The sequence below is a fragment of the Chaetura pelagica genome, unplaced genomic scaffold, assembly GCF_000747805.2.
Source record: "Chaetura pelagica isolate M959 unplaced genomic scaffold, ChaPel_1.0 scaffold11, whole genome shotgun sequence".
Lineage (NCBI taxonomy): Eukaryota > Metazoa > Chordata > Aves > Apodiformes > Apodidae > Chaetura > Chaetura pelagica.
In genome coordinates, this window is record NW_009952694.1 from 338,452 (window position 1) to 354,655 (window position 16,204).

At 34.0% G+C, this 16,204-nt stretch overlaps 1 protein-coding gene across 2 annotated transcripts in view; it reads left to right on the forward strand.

The window, feature by feature from the left end:
- Positions 1-15,835, forward strand: part of SCFD1 (sec1 family domain containing 1) — a 46,174-nt gene extending 30,339 nt beyond the window's left edge. For both annotated transcript variants that reach the window (XM_009993842.1, XM_009993843.1), the window contains 8 exons: positions 259-321; positions 1,190-1,265; positions 2,922-2,975; positions 7,434-7,486; positions 10,062-10,095; positions 10,814-10,879; positions 14,845-14,913; positions 15,812-15,835. In XM_009993842.1, the coding sequence (XP_009992144.1) occupies positions 259-321; positions 1,190-1,265; positions 2,922-2,975; positions 7,434-7,486; positions 10,062-10,095; positions 10,814-10,879; positions 14,845-14,913; positions 15,812-15,835 (439 nt within the window). The remainder of the gene's footprint in view (positions 1-258; positions 322-1,189; positions 1,266-2,921; positions 2,976-7,433; positions 7,487-10,061; positions 10,096-10,813; positions 10,880-14,844; positions 14,914-15,811) is intronic.
- The last annotated feature ends 369 nt before the right edge of the window (positions 15,836-16,204 follow it).

Genomic DNA, 16,204 nt, shown 5'->3' on the forward strand with positions numbered 1-16,204 from the left:
CGATCTATGCTGCCTGTCAGTTATTCTAATTTTACATGATATAAAACTAAAGTCTTTGTCTTTTATGTATAATATGTAATTCCTTTCAGTTACTTAACTTTTGTATTTCTAGACAATAGGGATGGATGTAATAAACAGTTACTTCCTGAAAGAGTTTGAGAAGCAGAAGTTTTTTCACTTTTAGATGATCAGAGTGGAACATTCTACAACAGTAGGTGCCACAAGATAAGCATTTGATTTCTGTCCCTGCTTTCACAGGGCTTTCACTAAGATGGCTTCAGCTCCAACCAGCTATGGAAACACTACACCTAAAACTTTGGGGTATGCTTTTCATTAATTTTCTGTAAGCCTTTGGGTTCTTTTAGCTTAATTTAGCGGTACCAAAAGTGTAATTAGTGTTATATTAGGCCCAGAATAAAAACATTTCCCTGCTTGTAAAAAGTTTTGTGTTACAGACAATTACAAGCACTCTCCTGCCCTTGACAATGCATAGGACTTACACCCAGCAAAATAAAGGGATCTGTGACTAAATACACAAAGTACCTTAATATAGTGCTGTCTGCACTGCAATGTTAGTTTGGCACCAGGAAATTGATCTACGACAGCCATAATTTTGAGCTTTATTTAGTCAATGGCAGAAGAACAGCCCCATGTATTCAAAACTGGTTATCTCCATGGTTTAGAGACTATTAGGAATGCAAGAACACACTACTTTTTCATTAAGGTGTTCCATGCTTGAGAGGATTTGAATCCTCATTGCCAGCTTTACTTTCAGAAATGCACTGTCACTGTCATAAGGAAACTGTGCTGCAGTGCGGTTAGAATTCAGATGCTGTCTCTCTTGGAAAAATTACAGCTTGTTTCATTGGAGACACTGAGCATCTCTGTTAACTCTGGTGAATAAGAGCACTCAAATCCTTGCATTAGCTGAAGGTGTAAAATGAACTGTTCAATGAATTAAAGACTAGAACTCAAGACTGTTATTGATAGGTGAAGATCTAACTGCTAGATTATAGGTGTATTGTCAAACACTTGGTTGCCATGTGGTTGAAGAATGTTTTTCATTACAAATTGGGTGAATTGGTACATAGTAAGTCCCATCAAGTTTAATGGGAATTGGATGTCAGCATAGAGCTTAAGAATGCAAATTAAATAAGCTTTTACATATAATCTTTATTTTGTTTTTCAGTCTGTTTTCACGTGTTATGAATACAGGATCACAGTTCGTAATGGAAGGAGTGAAGAACTTGGTATTGAAGCAACAAGTAAGTTTAAAACCAGTTAAAAAAAGTCATACTACTTGAGCATTGTAAACAATTAGAAAAGCAAATTTCAGTACCTCTGTTATATTGATTAAAGTAGTTGTACAGAAAAATCAAACATTCTGCTGGTGGATAGATCTGTCACTCTGTAGCTTCCAGTTTTCAGACAAGTAACAAATAATGTTCAAATTGTCTTTGTCTCCATTTTTAAGGAATTAGATGCCAGTATGTGCTACTAAGATTGATTTCAGCATTATACTATGGAATACTCAAAATAAACTAGATCTTCATAAACAAAAGGAAGCGCTCAGTCTTTACTTAGAACAGCATGTATTAAATGCATCTAATCCAGAGTGATTGTCCAGTTGCAAGTCAAGCATTTCTATTTCCCATATAAGTAAATGTACAGCAACCATAATCTTGAAATGTGCTTGAAAGTCAAAGTGTGTTTATAATGACATGGCTACCTTCAAATATGCGCATAACTTTAGGCAATATTTACGAGCATAACTTGCAGCAAACTTCAATGTACACTCCCCAAAAGAAAACAACAAAAAAATACATTGGTATAACTCATAGCTGAAATTTTGAATTGTGATTCCCAGAATCCTGTTTCTTGGTAAAGGACACATTATTTTCTCCAATATGCACTTTTGTCAGATGGCAATAAATAAATATTTACAGTTCAAAATCTTGATTCTGTAATATTTTAACGTCAAGATTTCTTAGAAAAAGATCATTCAACATAATTCTTACTGGAAGAGCCAGAATTTTATTTAGAAACACTAAATTTTTATTTATCAGAACTAAGTAGGAGGATATCTCACCTCTAATGTGCATCTTTTTAATGCAGAAGCCACAATGCCTGTATTTTCAGGATTTATTTTTTCTGGCTCTTAATTCCTTCTCCAGGTGTTGTAGGGTAACAAAAAAAAAATTGTGTTCTTCCTCATATTTTTAAACTTGGTGTAGGTCTGTGGTATTTCTATTAAAATTAACTTTCTTTTTTGTCATTTAGTTATTTGAGGATTTACATGGGGGATTTTTACTAAGTGGTTTTTAGTGTTATTTGTAGATCATCCTTTGGAATGTCCTTTTTTGATACACTGTGTCAACAAGATGCATTTCCATTTCTGTTGCTATGTAGACTGTCCCTGCGTTTATTATAATTGAAGCGGTTGGACTGTGTAATGCTTCATTTTATCCAAAATAACAGTTCCCATCTTAAATAAGGAAAAATCATCTTGAATCTCCTCAGTTTATTCCTTTCCAGTTTGTTGTCAGGATTGCTTTTTTCTTTGATAATAACGTTAGTACTTTTTTAGAATCACACCTTTTATTATCGTCATCAGCTTTAAATTCTTTCCTTAAACTGCAAAGTATTTTTAAAATAAGAATTAATACATCATCACATGTCTGCGTATAGGAGTAGTACCTAAATATTTTCACACTTCCTTTGCACATCTCATAGCTAGGTGCTCCTTATGGTTGCATTTTCTGTTTGAGCATAAAAATGCTCAAAATTTACAAAATATAAGAGAAAAACTGTTTAAAGTAGTATTTCAAATGGTCTTTAAACTATTCCATAAATAAGTGTGCCTGTGAATAATTCTTAGTAAGCATGTCAGCATGCCAATAATTTCACATTATATTTTACAGAATCTACCAGTCACACGTATACTGGACAACCTTATGGAGATGAAGTCAAACCCTGTGAGTATAACTGCCTTCACATGGAAAGAGATGGAATGAATTAAATCTTGAGGATGTGATATGTAATAAGCCATGGTATGCTGTGGCAATTTTTTTCACGATAATGCTGTTAAATCTAATCATGCTGTATCTCAAGAATAGAACTATTTTAATAACTATTTCAAATTTTTTATTTTGCATAAAAATAGTTTCTAAGCAATTACAATTTCTTGTGTCTTGTTCGAACAAATGTTTTTGAGGGTTTTTTTCTGTTCTGAGCTTCTGTTAGTCTTTTGCTATGCCAAGTTTCTTTTGCTCCTAAATTTCTAAAAGTTAAACTGCTGACTGAAATTTTCATTGCATTAAGGTAATTTTTTTTTTTAGGAGTGTAATTTCAGAAGTAAAGTGGTTACAGAGAGGTATGTTAGAGAAAACTATTTCCCATGTCTTTAAAGCTTTGCTTATTTACAGGAAAATAGTTAGGTATTCCTGCAGTCTTTTCAGTTTGCAGGCAGAGTTTGTTTTGTGTCAGAATAGTTCTCTTTTCCCCTTGTTTCTCTTAAAATTTACCCAGACTTATGTAAGTTGCAAACTTGGACCACTGAAGTGTTACCTAGATAGTCAAGACATTTGCTAGAATTTACAGCTAAAAAAGGCATTGTCTTCTAGATGTAGTGTATAGTCAAGCAGTCTTTCTTGCTATTTATTTCATTCCTGTAGTACTCTCATATATAACCATGCTGGGCTGCACAAAATTGTTCTGAAAAAATCACCTATTCAGTGATTTGAAAGGTTTTGTATGTTTGCCACATCCTATCAGTCTTCCTATTTTAATGACATCAGCCTCAGACAGATACAATTGTGTTATCTTTCACTCTTCTGTAGATTTAACACATTCTTCTTAGTCCACTTTCACCTTCAGGTATTAAACTATATGTAAAGGAAAATAAAGGTAAAATATTTAAAATATCAACATGCAAGTTACTCTGTCTTTTCTTAAACTGTACTTCATAGATAATACATGTCATGATTGTTAGCAGAAAATTTGCTTTCTCTTAATGAACAAAGAAGTTAACACTGTTTTCAGAGGCAGTGGATTGTCCCCTATTTGGAAGACTTAAAATTAGACCTGTACATCTTTTCCATCTAGTCAACCAGTAGAGGTCACTCAGAGCACTTAATACAGAAAGCTGAAATTAAAAGCTACAGATAACTTACAAGTAGATGAAAAATGAAACAATTTGTTTTAAAGAAACACTGGTTTCCTCAGGCTAGAAGAAATTGATTTGGAAAAATTTACAAGTCCTGTAGGTTATTTTTGCTGACTTGATATTGTCACAATTTACATAGCAGAAAACAGCTACAAGCACTTCCATAATTTGGTGAAAACATTGATCTTCTCACTTAGAACCAGTCCGTCAGACAGTAGTTTCATGTTTTGGTGCCATGTCAGAGTGTGGAATTCATGGCCCAGAACTGGGAGTCCTACTCTTCCAAGTCGTAGGACACCAGACAGACCCTAAAAGATAATTCCCTTAACCTGCAGGGAAATTGACAACAACTTTTTGAGTAAGTTTCAGCTAACAGCAGCAAGCCAGAGAGTCACTGTGGAATGTATTTCGACTTCCTGTACCTTCAGAAGTGAAATTGTATCTGGAAAAGAACAGTGTGTAGAAAAACACCACTGTGGCCTCTGTTCACCTTGTGATGTTTGAGGTATTTTTGTATTCCTCAGAATAGAAAACTGTTGCACTGCAGGGAAAATACAAAGGTAGGGGTGAAAAAGCTGAAGATTCTGTGGTTTTTATAGTTCATTGAATCTTAGTAACCACAGTGATGAGTGTGTGAAATACACATACAAATAAAAGTTGTAACACAAAATTAGAACAGATTATTCAGAAGTTAAACAATTATTACAATGAATGCAAACACTTTACATTATGTTCTAAATATAAAGTGCAACAATAAAATAAATATATTAAATGTAAAACTTGCACCACCAACATTGAGAAATATTATTGCTAGTTGAAACCTCTTCAGAATGATTCGCCTTGTCTATTACTTGTCCCTGCTACTACTTTTGTCTCACAGGGACAGCTATGAGAAAGGACAAATGAGTCTACACCTGTGCATTCCAAGTTTTTCAGAAGCAGGAACAGATAGAACAGTTCTTATAAGGCAATAATACTAATCCTTTTAAATTGTCTAGATTGTTTAATTATAGTTACATTTTTTCTTGAAGTATTTTTTAGAAAACATTGATGACCTTAAAGTAGTTACTTGGGGTTTTTTTAATCGTAACACTTATTGGCCAAAGCAGCTTTTTAAGCAGTTGATTTTGGGATTATGTTTTCATAAAGTCATGTTCATTTCATAAATCTAGTAATATAGTTGCTTTGTTTTGATGTCACTAAATAGAGATTGATTAAAATCTTAAATCTTCCTAACAACAAAAAAAATCATATTGTCAAGTATATATATAAATATGCAAATTTTAACCCATAAAAATGAAACTGACCACTACTTAACTATAGAATTACAGAAAATATTTTAAATGTCTTCCACAAAATGGTTTGATTCTTGAGTAAGTAAACCTGTAGTATTTTAATGAAAAAGTTGCAAAGTCTGTCCATACACTATGTACATTTGTATTGTCTTAAGAGGTAGACAAATCTTATTTGTGATTTATATGAATGCAATTGTATTTTGGTTAATAACTTCCCTTTCAGTGATTATGGGATCTTTCAGGCTTAAAATATACTGTATGATTACCTTTCATGCATTACAAGAAAATATTCTAAAAATGAGGGATTTCCTCAATCCAAACTTATTCCATTCTAATCTGAAATCTTGGAAATAAGTTTATAATTTCAATAGTATTCATGTTATTCCTGAATTACTTAGGGAATCCACAAATTCAGTTCTGTGTAAGCAAAGCGCTATACAGTTGTTTTTATTGGCACACTGGCTCTCTTTTAAAGCAAATAAAGTCTAGTAGAGTTTCTTTCTCTGCACTCTCGGAACAACAAAAAAACCGAACTAACTTATCGGATTTCTATTACTTTACCACTTCTTCTGTGTCTACTTACACAAGCCCACAGCGAAAAAACCCACAGCTTTAATACATTCAGGATGAGATGTTTGTAATATAGTTTTTGTAAACTCTGATTATAATTCTGGTATTAATCTGAAATTCATTCCAACAAGCAGGGAAGGTGCAACTCTATCTGAGTTAAAAGTTTCTCAAATACCTCTCAGATTCAGTCCAGCAATATCTGTCCATTTCCAGCTCTGTCTTTGCTTCAAAAATCTTGATACCACCTTCACATACAAGGCTGCCAAAATCATTAATGGTGGCAGATTTTACAAATGTAGTTGAAATTCCTGGTGGAGAATATAAAAGCATTTTGTAGAGGTTCAGTGTGAAAACAGATCTAAATTAAATGTTTTAAAAAGCCAAACTTCAGGATAAAGGGTTTATTTTATGTAATTACATAAAAGTCCTTAATATCAAGTAGATTCTTCTGTGTGTGTAACCACCACATGTATACTAAATATGCTGTAGTGTGAGAGATGTTTATGCTTTGCAATCTCCAATAGGTTTCCCAGATACTCTGTCTACTACTCAAGAAGAATTATTTCTGCTGTACAGACTCATCAAAACATGGAGATCTTGCATGTAGGCACCCAGATGAAATCAACTGTAGTCTTGTATGCAGTTTAGCCATAAACTAAACTTCACAGTACTTTGGTGAAAATGTAGTATAGAAAGAGAAGAAAGCCAAGTAATTGTCAAAAGGAGTTACTAAGAAGTTTTGTTTTTCATCCTTAATAATTGGCAAAAATCCTGCTTGTTGCCAGTAAAAACATTGGAAGTGCTTCATTGTTTTGTGTGAAGAACTTTTTTATACTTTAGACAGACTTTTCAAATTCTTCTGGAACTCATTTCTTCTTCAAGAGCTTAAATTTGGTTTAATAGTAGTCATAAATCATGAAATGAAAAGAGTAAGTTACATAACAGTAGCAAATTTTGATCTGTCTTGTATTTGGCATTCATTGCCGTGTAAGTGTTTTGTTTTATAATATTAAATCAATAGCAGATCCCTGTAATCTGGAAAATTTTAGCACTCATAGCTAGCCATGTGATGTTCCTCTTAAGCTGATAGCACTGTAGTTTTTCTTTCTGCATACTGCCTTTCTGTTGGGATTTATTATGCAACCAGTGCGTTTTTTTAAAAGAGTGTAATAGTCAATTCTAGGTGAACCAGAAACAAAAAGCTCCATAGCACCCTTCATAGCTTGTTGTTTATTCTGTAGTGGTTTAGTTACGCACAAATACTACGAATATTAGTGGACACCACAATTGATTTTTTAATGGGAAATTACATTGGTTTGGATTATGTTTAATGTAATAGATACAAGCAGATACTCATAAACCAAAATTCCAATCTTTTGAGTTAAAAACATGCTTTTTAATAGGAGACAGATGACTACCGGTATTTTGACCCCAAGATGTTACGAGGCAGTGACAGGTGAGTTTGCAAGTTTTGCTTCTTTCCTTGTACTCTGTGAAAAGGCTAACTAAAGAAATCAAGTTTTATTTTACTTGCTCACTACAAATAATTAATTTTAATCATTAATTCTAAGTCAAGACAGTTGGTGTTGAAGGAATCCACAATGGAAAATTGGATCAAACAAGTGCATTTTTGTAACACAGCAAAAAAAACCAATACAACTTTCTTCCAGTGACTGAACATGTTGCCAACACGTACATCAGATCAGTCACAGAATGTGCACTGGTGTGTAGCAATAATAAATGTTAGATTTCTTTATAGTTAATGCTGCTTGTTTTCTTTGAAATTTTGTTGTGGTTTTAACTGCTAAATGAAGAAGTCATCAGATAGATAAAATTTCTTTATCACTTTGTAAACAGTTTAAATTTGAACACAAACCTTCTTCGGTAATTCATTAATAAATTTGAAAAAAAAAAATCAGTAAAAATACACTGCATTTGCTCTTGCTAGCAGGTGCAAATTTTAGAATCGTGCATATGCAAGGGAGAGTTGGATATAGTTTATTTTCCCAACAAAGAGAGGAAGAGGAATTATACTGGAAGTTTATAAATTTATATGTTTGGCTTTCTATCTTTGACCAGTAACTGTGGCTGATAGTCTCACCTCTAATATCCTAGAAACAGGGAAGCGACTTAAAATTAACATACTAAAAAATAATGTTCATCTGTGCTGTGGGAAAAAATCAGTTCATTTAATTGTAGGGCTTTAATACAGGACAAATATGGATAAAGTAGGTCCAGACTTAGTTTTGGTTATTTGCAGTAAAATCTGTCCCCATTTCCTCTGTTCTTAAAGCACTGAAAGTTTATTTCTGACAGCTTACGTAGTAATAGGAAACAATTTTCAGATAGTAGATATGTATTATTGGAAAGTATTATTACAGACTGTATAATTTCACAGATAAGCAGATTTTGCAAACATCAAAGAAAAAAATGGCATTCTTTTATGTTTCATTGTAATTTCAACCTACATTGTTTCGTTTTGCTTTTGTAGCATTTTTTTGAGGATTTGGTGCAAAACTGCAAATACTTATTTTGACAAAGCCAATGGGCTTTTCTTATGTAACATTTTTACTCATTCTTATGTATTTTCTATGCCGCTTTAAACAATGTAAAGGCAGGCATCTACAGCAGATAATAAATATGTCATTCTGTGTAGCTATAATGATAGTCATAGGGAAAAACTTTTAATTTCTGGTTTAGGGTTTGTTTGGATATTTTACATCAAAACTCTAGTATAACTACTTAGGGGGTTGTCTCATTCTCCCTTCAAATATCTGTGTAGATGACCAAAAAATAGGTAATCTGGCATAACAAAATGTTACTAGTTTGAAAAAAACAAAATAAAATAGTAAACGGAATTATTTTGAACAGTGACTAATTTTTTTCTGAAACCTGCTCCTATTTTCAGAAATACTGACATTTCTACCTATTTTTTAAATTAACTAGGAGCTGCATTACTGTAATTCAGTCTTAGCAAAACAGTATGCTTATATCCTGTGTAAAGCCTGTGTCAAGTGTAAACAAGCCTTTGCCTCTGAAAGGATGACACAAAATGTACGTGGATTTGTCATACCCAAAAGGTGAAAGAATTGGCCTAACAGTTCTATTTATGGGGAGTCTGTAGTATCCATGGCAGGTCAAAACAACATCTTAGAGATAGCCATTCCTTCTTAAAGGCACTGCAATGTGTGTTGAGTCAATTTTTGTTGGTCACTCAGAGAAGACTTGTTGAAATAAGGAAAAAAAATTAAGTTGAAGGGAAAAATGCAGCACTTTAGTGATGTATTTGACTATCTGGATCTGCAGGCCAGTACAGGTCAGCAAGGTAGTAATGGTGTGTGAGCAAAGGGCAGGAGAGCAGTCTTACCCTTCAGAGGTTTCTCTTTGCTTTTGCCCTTTTATTCCCCTCTCCATAATATCTCCCTATGGCAAGGGCTGTGTATGCAAGTAGAGATGAAGAGTTTGTGCCACCCAAACTGTAATTTAGCTCTTCTTCCTTAAATAATTTTAATCTTAGTGTTTCTGTAACACCTGACAGTGGGACACGTATCTGTTGCCCTATAGTAGTTTTTGAGATTGTGAAGCATCAATAAGTATGTATGCAGGCACTGCAGTCTGACTGGCTTACCTAGTTAACGTTCCTTCTGGCAGCATTTTAAGTACCATGAACTGTGCTAATGCTCATGATTTTTTTTACTCGTTCCATTTGCTCTTAGCTAGCAGCTCTGTTGTTAGAGCTTTTAAGCTTTAAAAGAAGAGTTGTCATAAAGCTTATGATTTACACAGCAATTTTAAAACTGATGAAGTAAAACTCCTATTTACTCACATATTCATTCCTGTAGAATAAGCGATTTTTCCATAACAAAATTTAAATAAAATACATCCAAAAAGGCAATTATTGTTCTATTTTATATCTCTACTGTTACATAGTATTCCATAAATATGATGTGTATATTATACACTTATTTTACATATTTATATTAATGTCTAATAAAATTTAAGTTGTAGTTTGTTTATGTTTCTTTTTATAGCTCAGTTCCAAGAAACAAAAATCCATTCCAGGAGGTAAGTTGTATAGAAATTATTTTTCAGTGTTCATGTGTTAAAAAAATCCAACAAATCCTGAAGCACCAATCATTTTTGATTATCATAATTAAGAAAACAAAAGGTCTTGTTTGCATAAAACACTTAAGCTAATTACATCTAGTATTAATTGTAATTAGCTGATATTCTGAAGAAGTCTTTTCGTCTTCAATGGACCATGTAAACATTAATACTGGAGAAAAAATATCTAGAAAATTCTTCTAGAGGTAATTACAGGGATTTTTTAGTATCATAGTTGAATACTCAGCAATTTTAAACCGCCGGTTTTATACCAGATCTTTAGAATTTTCTAGATTTAATACTTTGTCCAGCCTTAAGCAGCAGTTTTGACCACTGGTTTAAGTGACAGCATTTTAAATCAGTCTCTACAATTAAAGGAGGAGAGGAAAACAGTGAATGTTTTCCTTTTATATAATTGCTAGTAACTGTCAGTGTTTTTCAACGCAAGTATTACTTATTACAGGTTTCATAGGCAAAATCTTTGCCTTGGCACTATAACAAAGTCTATATAAAATTTGTATGGTATAGTCAAAGAATTTTGGACAGTGAATGTTAACAAAGTTAGACTGCAGTATGATTAGGATGATTTTTGATGTAGGTTTAATGTTTTGTTATATATTTTACCACTGAAGCATTAAAAATTTGAACGCATACTCTGCTTGTGTGTGTTGCTTTTTAGGCAATAGTGTTTGTAGTTGGAGGAGGCAACTACATTGAATATCAAAATCTTATTGACTACATAAAGGTACGTGCACTTCTGTCAGTTATGTTCTATAATTACTGATATAAACCAATTTTAGCAGGTTTTCCACAACACTTAGTATTTAGAAGATTAAGTCTATGAAATGAACTTTAACATCCTGATTATATACAGAGTATGGGGAAAAATTGTAGAAAAAATCAGTAGAAAATTTGGATTATTGATTCAGGCCAACAAAGAGTTACTGTTTCTGGTATTTTTGCTCATACTGCACTTTTGAATTGAGTAAATAAACTGCATTCTACTTTACTTTGTCTTAACATACTCTGACATGGCTGAAAACTGTCAGCCAGCATAGCTAACTGCATTAATCTCTCTTCTCTACTGATACATCAAATGCTGTCAATGTGGCCACTCATACTGTTTTAGAATCCTGTTAGTAGTTTTAATTTGCTGTTGTTAAATAAAGCAGCTGTAGTGTATCATAGCCTTAAAAGGAAGGAACTGCTCAGAATTCTCTAGTTTTCACAAATCTCACAAGAGAGGTACTACAGTGCTTTTTTTACATGCAACTTAGCAGGATGAAGTCAGTTCAGGACCTACAGATAACAGTATCTTATTTTACAACTGTCTTACCTAGCGTAATATCTGTAGTTTCTGAAGCCAGCATAATGCAAGTACTGTGCTATCTCTCAAAGGAAACATTAGATTGGAATCAATATTTGAGCATTTATTATTTACCCATATTTATAGAGATTTTTGCTAATGAGTTACTGGAAGCTCAGTCTTGATGTGCCACATTATTCGATTCTGCGTAGAATTCACAAGAGGTACCATGTGCACAAAGAAGACAGTATGTAACCAACTGTGTACTGCTGGTGCAACAGATTTAATTTCTGTGATTCCAGCTGGCAGAACACACGTATACCAAAAATCTGTGGATGGAGAAAAGTAACTACATCATTACAGTTCTTGGGGTGCATGGGTGGGATTCAAGCACTTTATAGGAATTTAAAAAAAAAATACAGAAGGAACCTTGATGAAGTTTTGAAGTAGGTAAGAAATTACTGAAGAGCAGCAGCATACCAGTCTTCCTTCCTGATCTTAACCTTGTTTGTGGTATGATCCAGTGGACTGGATTGAGGCTTCTTGCACAGGAAAATAAATATGGGGCATTAGTCACTGAAGAAACACTTCTTCCATAAGCCAAGCACATGAGAGTTTTATGCCCAGGTAAATCTTGAAGAACTGAAAGTCAGAACACGTGCTGGGTTGTTTTCCCGCTCTAGAAGCCATTTTGGAACAGAGCTGGTCTGGATAGGAGAAAGGAGAGGAAGAGAAGTGTAAGTTAAGTAAATTATTTAGGGTCAGCTTAGCACTTACTGCTAGTCTTGATAACTAATTACAGCATTCAGTGGGGCATCTGCCTGTAGCAGAGTGCATTGTCTAACTTTTGGCTTGGTCCTTAGTTTACCCAAATCCACTTCAGGTGTCAAATCACTTCAAAAGATTCCCAGCAATGTGTTTTTATGATGTATGTTTGTTCCTTCCTTCTAAAATAGAATTCTGTATCCCCTAGAAGCTAGAATACTTCTCTGGTTTGTAGCTGCATACTGACAGAGCCGAGGTTTGCTGTGTTGCATGTATGTTATGTGTATGTACAGAGCACTTGTATGATGACAGGTTAAACAGCACTTCATACAGAGTGGCAGGAAGCTGAAGCTTCTGAGGAATAAGAGGGCAAGAAGGAGGTCATTTAATAAGCAGATGGAGAGGACAGAAGGAACTCAAAATTACAGGAATGGTAATGTTAGGTCTTACAGAGAGTCAGAAGTTGGACACGGTTTCTCTTCTTCTGGAATCCGTGGTAAAAGGTTTCTTCATCATCATTTGTCAAGCTGAAGGACGCTGTATGTATGTTTCTCCAGTCAGACTGTGTGCTTGGCCAGTGGGAGATGACCTCCCAAGGCAGAAGACTCCCTCACCTTTATTCCACTTAGCCATTTGCTCTTGAAAAAATAAGGAAGGTTAATTAAAGCCTTAATTCCACCTCCCACTCCCTGGAGACTTGTACCTCTCCCAGGTGACTCTTACAGGCTTATCCAGAAAAATGTGCTTTTCTGTATGGTGCACTTCCAGCATTTGTTGTTTCAACAGATGTAGCTTATTAATTATTCTAATATTCAATCAGTCCTCCTCCAAAATAAAAAAGAGAAAAATCAACAGCTCTGTTCTTCCAAGCAGATTCCACAAAGATTTTATTCACTGTGTTATTTTTCTAAGCCCTATCTGTTTTGCCAGTTTGCCTCTGAAAGCACAGAGAAGTATTTTAAAGCTTTCTAAAACAGGAAGCAGTGTTCATTCCACTTTGCTATTCTGGGGTTTTTTGTAGGAGAACTAAGAGGAACCCTCAAATCCAATTATTTGCAGTTCTTTGCTGGAATGGGCTATCTCACATCGTCAAAAAGCAAATATTTATAATGGCAATCAGACAGATTGTGCCTTAAAATATGTATTTTGGCCAAGTTCAGTTTAATATGCTGAAAATGTGTCATCAAAATTGCAAGCCATAGGGAGCCTCTAAGAGAAGATTAGTGTTCTGCTTTGTACAAAAGAATTTAGCGTGCCATTTCCTTTTTTTGGATGGTTAGAAAGGTACTGCTTGGTAATCTGTTCCAGTCTATCTGTGCTAGACATTATCATTTACCACAAAAAAATAAAATCCAGCATAGTTTTTCAGCCCTTAAAAACAAGGGACATCGAAGATTACTGAGTTAAGCAGGTTCTACTTGGCTTCATTAATTATCTGGAGATACATCTCTCTGTCTGAATCAACCAAGTAATTAACTTGTAAGAAGTCTGTGCTTTTATTTAAAATTCTACTTCTAGGAGAATATGATTGACAGGCTGGGAGTGTACATGAATGTGTGTTTTAGGGCTGCCTGAAAGACAGCAATCCCATTTCAGAATTATTTCTTATCATTTAAGATTTTTTGTTGGTACTAGACAGAAACAAATTCAGTCATACTATGGCAAGTAGAAGGTGTCAAAATACCAGCTGAGATAAAAAGACTGGTTTGGGTATCAAGATTTAGAAAATTAGCCTGAAACATGGGAAGGAGAAATTCTGCGCAGTGATGAGAATAGTTTTTGCTGCAAACCACTCAAAGTTAATTAAGGTGCAGACTTGACCCAGGATTATAATTTCCTCAATTAATGTGTGACTGACAGGTCAGGACTGGTTGAATCTGCTTATTACTTTCTGCTGAAATAGCACAATTGGTAATATATGTGAAATTAAATAATTTTGTCAAGGCTTATGTTCCTATTTTGCTCTTTAATAAGGAAGTTTTACCTAACTAATGTGGGAAGATCCAGGATTTCTCAAGCTTGAACTTCAAGGAGCCATGGGGATTATGAACCAAACACTGGAAATAAACTAATTTTCACTTCCAAAATGCTAACATAGCACTTTAGCAGCCTTTGTACCATCAAGCATATACTATTAAACTATTCACCATTAACTAGTTTTTTTATGCATACGACTCAAATCAACATAACATTTTGTTTCAGAATCCTTTTACAAAAAATTGCTAATTTTAACATCATTGTTATGTGGAAATGAAGTACAAATATAAATTTTCAGGCTCTAACATAACAGACACACTAAATATGTTACTGTGCTTAGAGCAGTGCCCAATTATTTTAGGAATAGGGTTTGCGCAAATAAGGTTGTTACCTTCCCCAACCCATTCACAGAACTTAGCATTCTAGGGAGTTTAAATGTGTAAAATGTGCCATTTTTTCTACTCTCTTTCTGCCTCTGGTCTCTCATTTTCCCCTTAATTACAGATTTTTTTCTCTGTTGTAACAACTGTTCTTTTCCCAGTCAAAATTGTAGTACTTAAACAAAGATTTTTTCTTTTTTTCTTTTTTTTTTAATACATGGTTTAAGCCACTTCTCCTACTCTGTGAAACACTTAATTTTTTTCCTGTCTTTTCTTTTTTAGGGTAAACAAGGCAAACATGTCCTTTATGGCTGCAGTGAACTTTTTAACGCTACACAGTTTATAAAACAGGTACCTTTGATAACGTTTATCACTGCTGTAATTGTGTTTTAACTTACTTACCTTTAAATCTCTCCATGGGTTTAAAAAAATATATATATATTGAAAGATTAAGACAAGTTACTGTTATGTCTTTATTGACTTGGATGTTTGGAGTAATTATTTTTAATTCACTTTTGAAGGCCTGTATTGTCAATGTGAGTTCATGGGAAATGCAGGTGAACAAGTTTGTAATAATTGCCTTAATATAAATCCTAATGAGAAAATTCTGCAGTCCTTGGTACTTTCCACCAATAGGATGTCTTTCTAGGCTCTTCTAGTGACTTCTACGACATAGAAACTGCTATTCAACTATGATCTTGAAACCTTTGTCTTAAATTTTGCTGTTTATAAATACCAGCCTACCGGGAGCTTGAGGTTGTCAATACTTTTAATAAAAATCAGTATTTTAATGATGTTAATGTTACCATTGTCATTACTCTCTGCCTTCCTCCAGTACAAATGCAAAATAATAATTATCCACAGTGGTCAGCATATAAATAGCCCTTCAGGAGCTGACATCAGCTATGCTCTTTCTACTAAGATGAGAAGAAATTGTTATTCAGTATGACATTTTTAAGAACTGAATTTGTTCTTGTTGCACTTGAAGGAGACAAACCACACTTAGCAGCTCACAACTCTTCAGTGAGCCTATGTCTGCTGATGACCTGACTGAAATTTATTCACATCTTAAGATGTGAAGCTCAAATCTTCTCCTGTGAGGGTATGCATTAAATACTCTATTACCAGCATATTTTTGCTTGTAAGAAGCAAACACAGCTTATAGAACAGAAATACTTGCTGTATGAACTTGATAGTAGTTTGAGTGAATAAGATTAGCAATATAATGGTTCTCTCTCTTTGTGTTTAGTTGTCCCAACTCGGCCAGAAATAAGACAAACACCGTTACCTGGATGGCAACATGACAACAAAGAATTGTTACAGCACTCGGATATCTTCATATATATAATTTTATCATTGTATTAAAACTTAACCCATTTCATTAATATGGTAACTTTAAAAAATAATCTGTAATTAATACCATGTATAGCAACATTTCAGAAATAAACCTTAAAACCTGCTGTATTTTTGGTGAGGCTCAGTTTCACATTATTACATTTTAAATGCAGTATTAGCTGTGCTACATCACAGAGCTGACTGAAAATCATACACAGCATTTTCAAGTGCTTATCTATAGTTTTAGTAACACTGCTGTCGTTCACAGTTACAGGCCAACACTGCTGTGCATACAAAGCCCCATGAC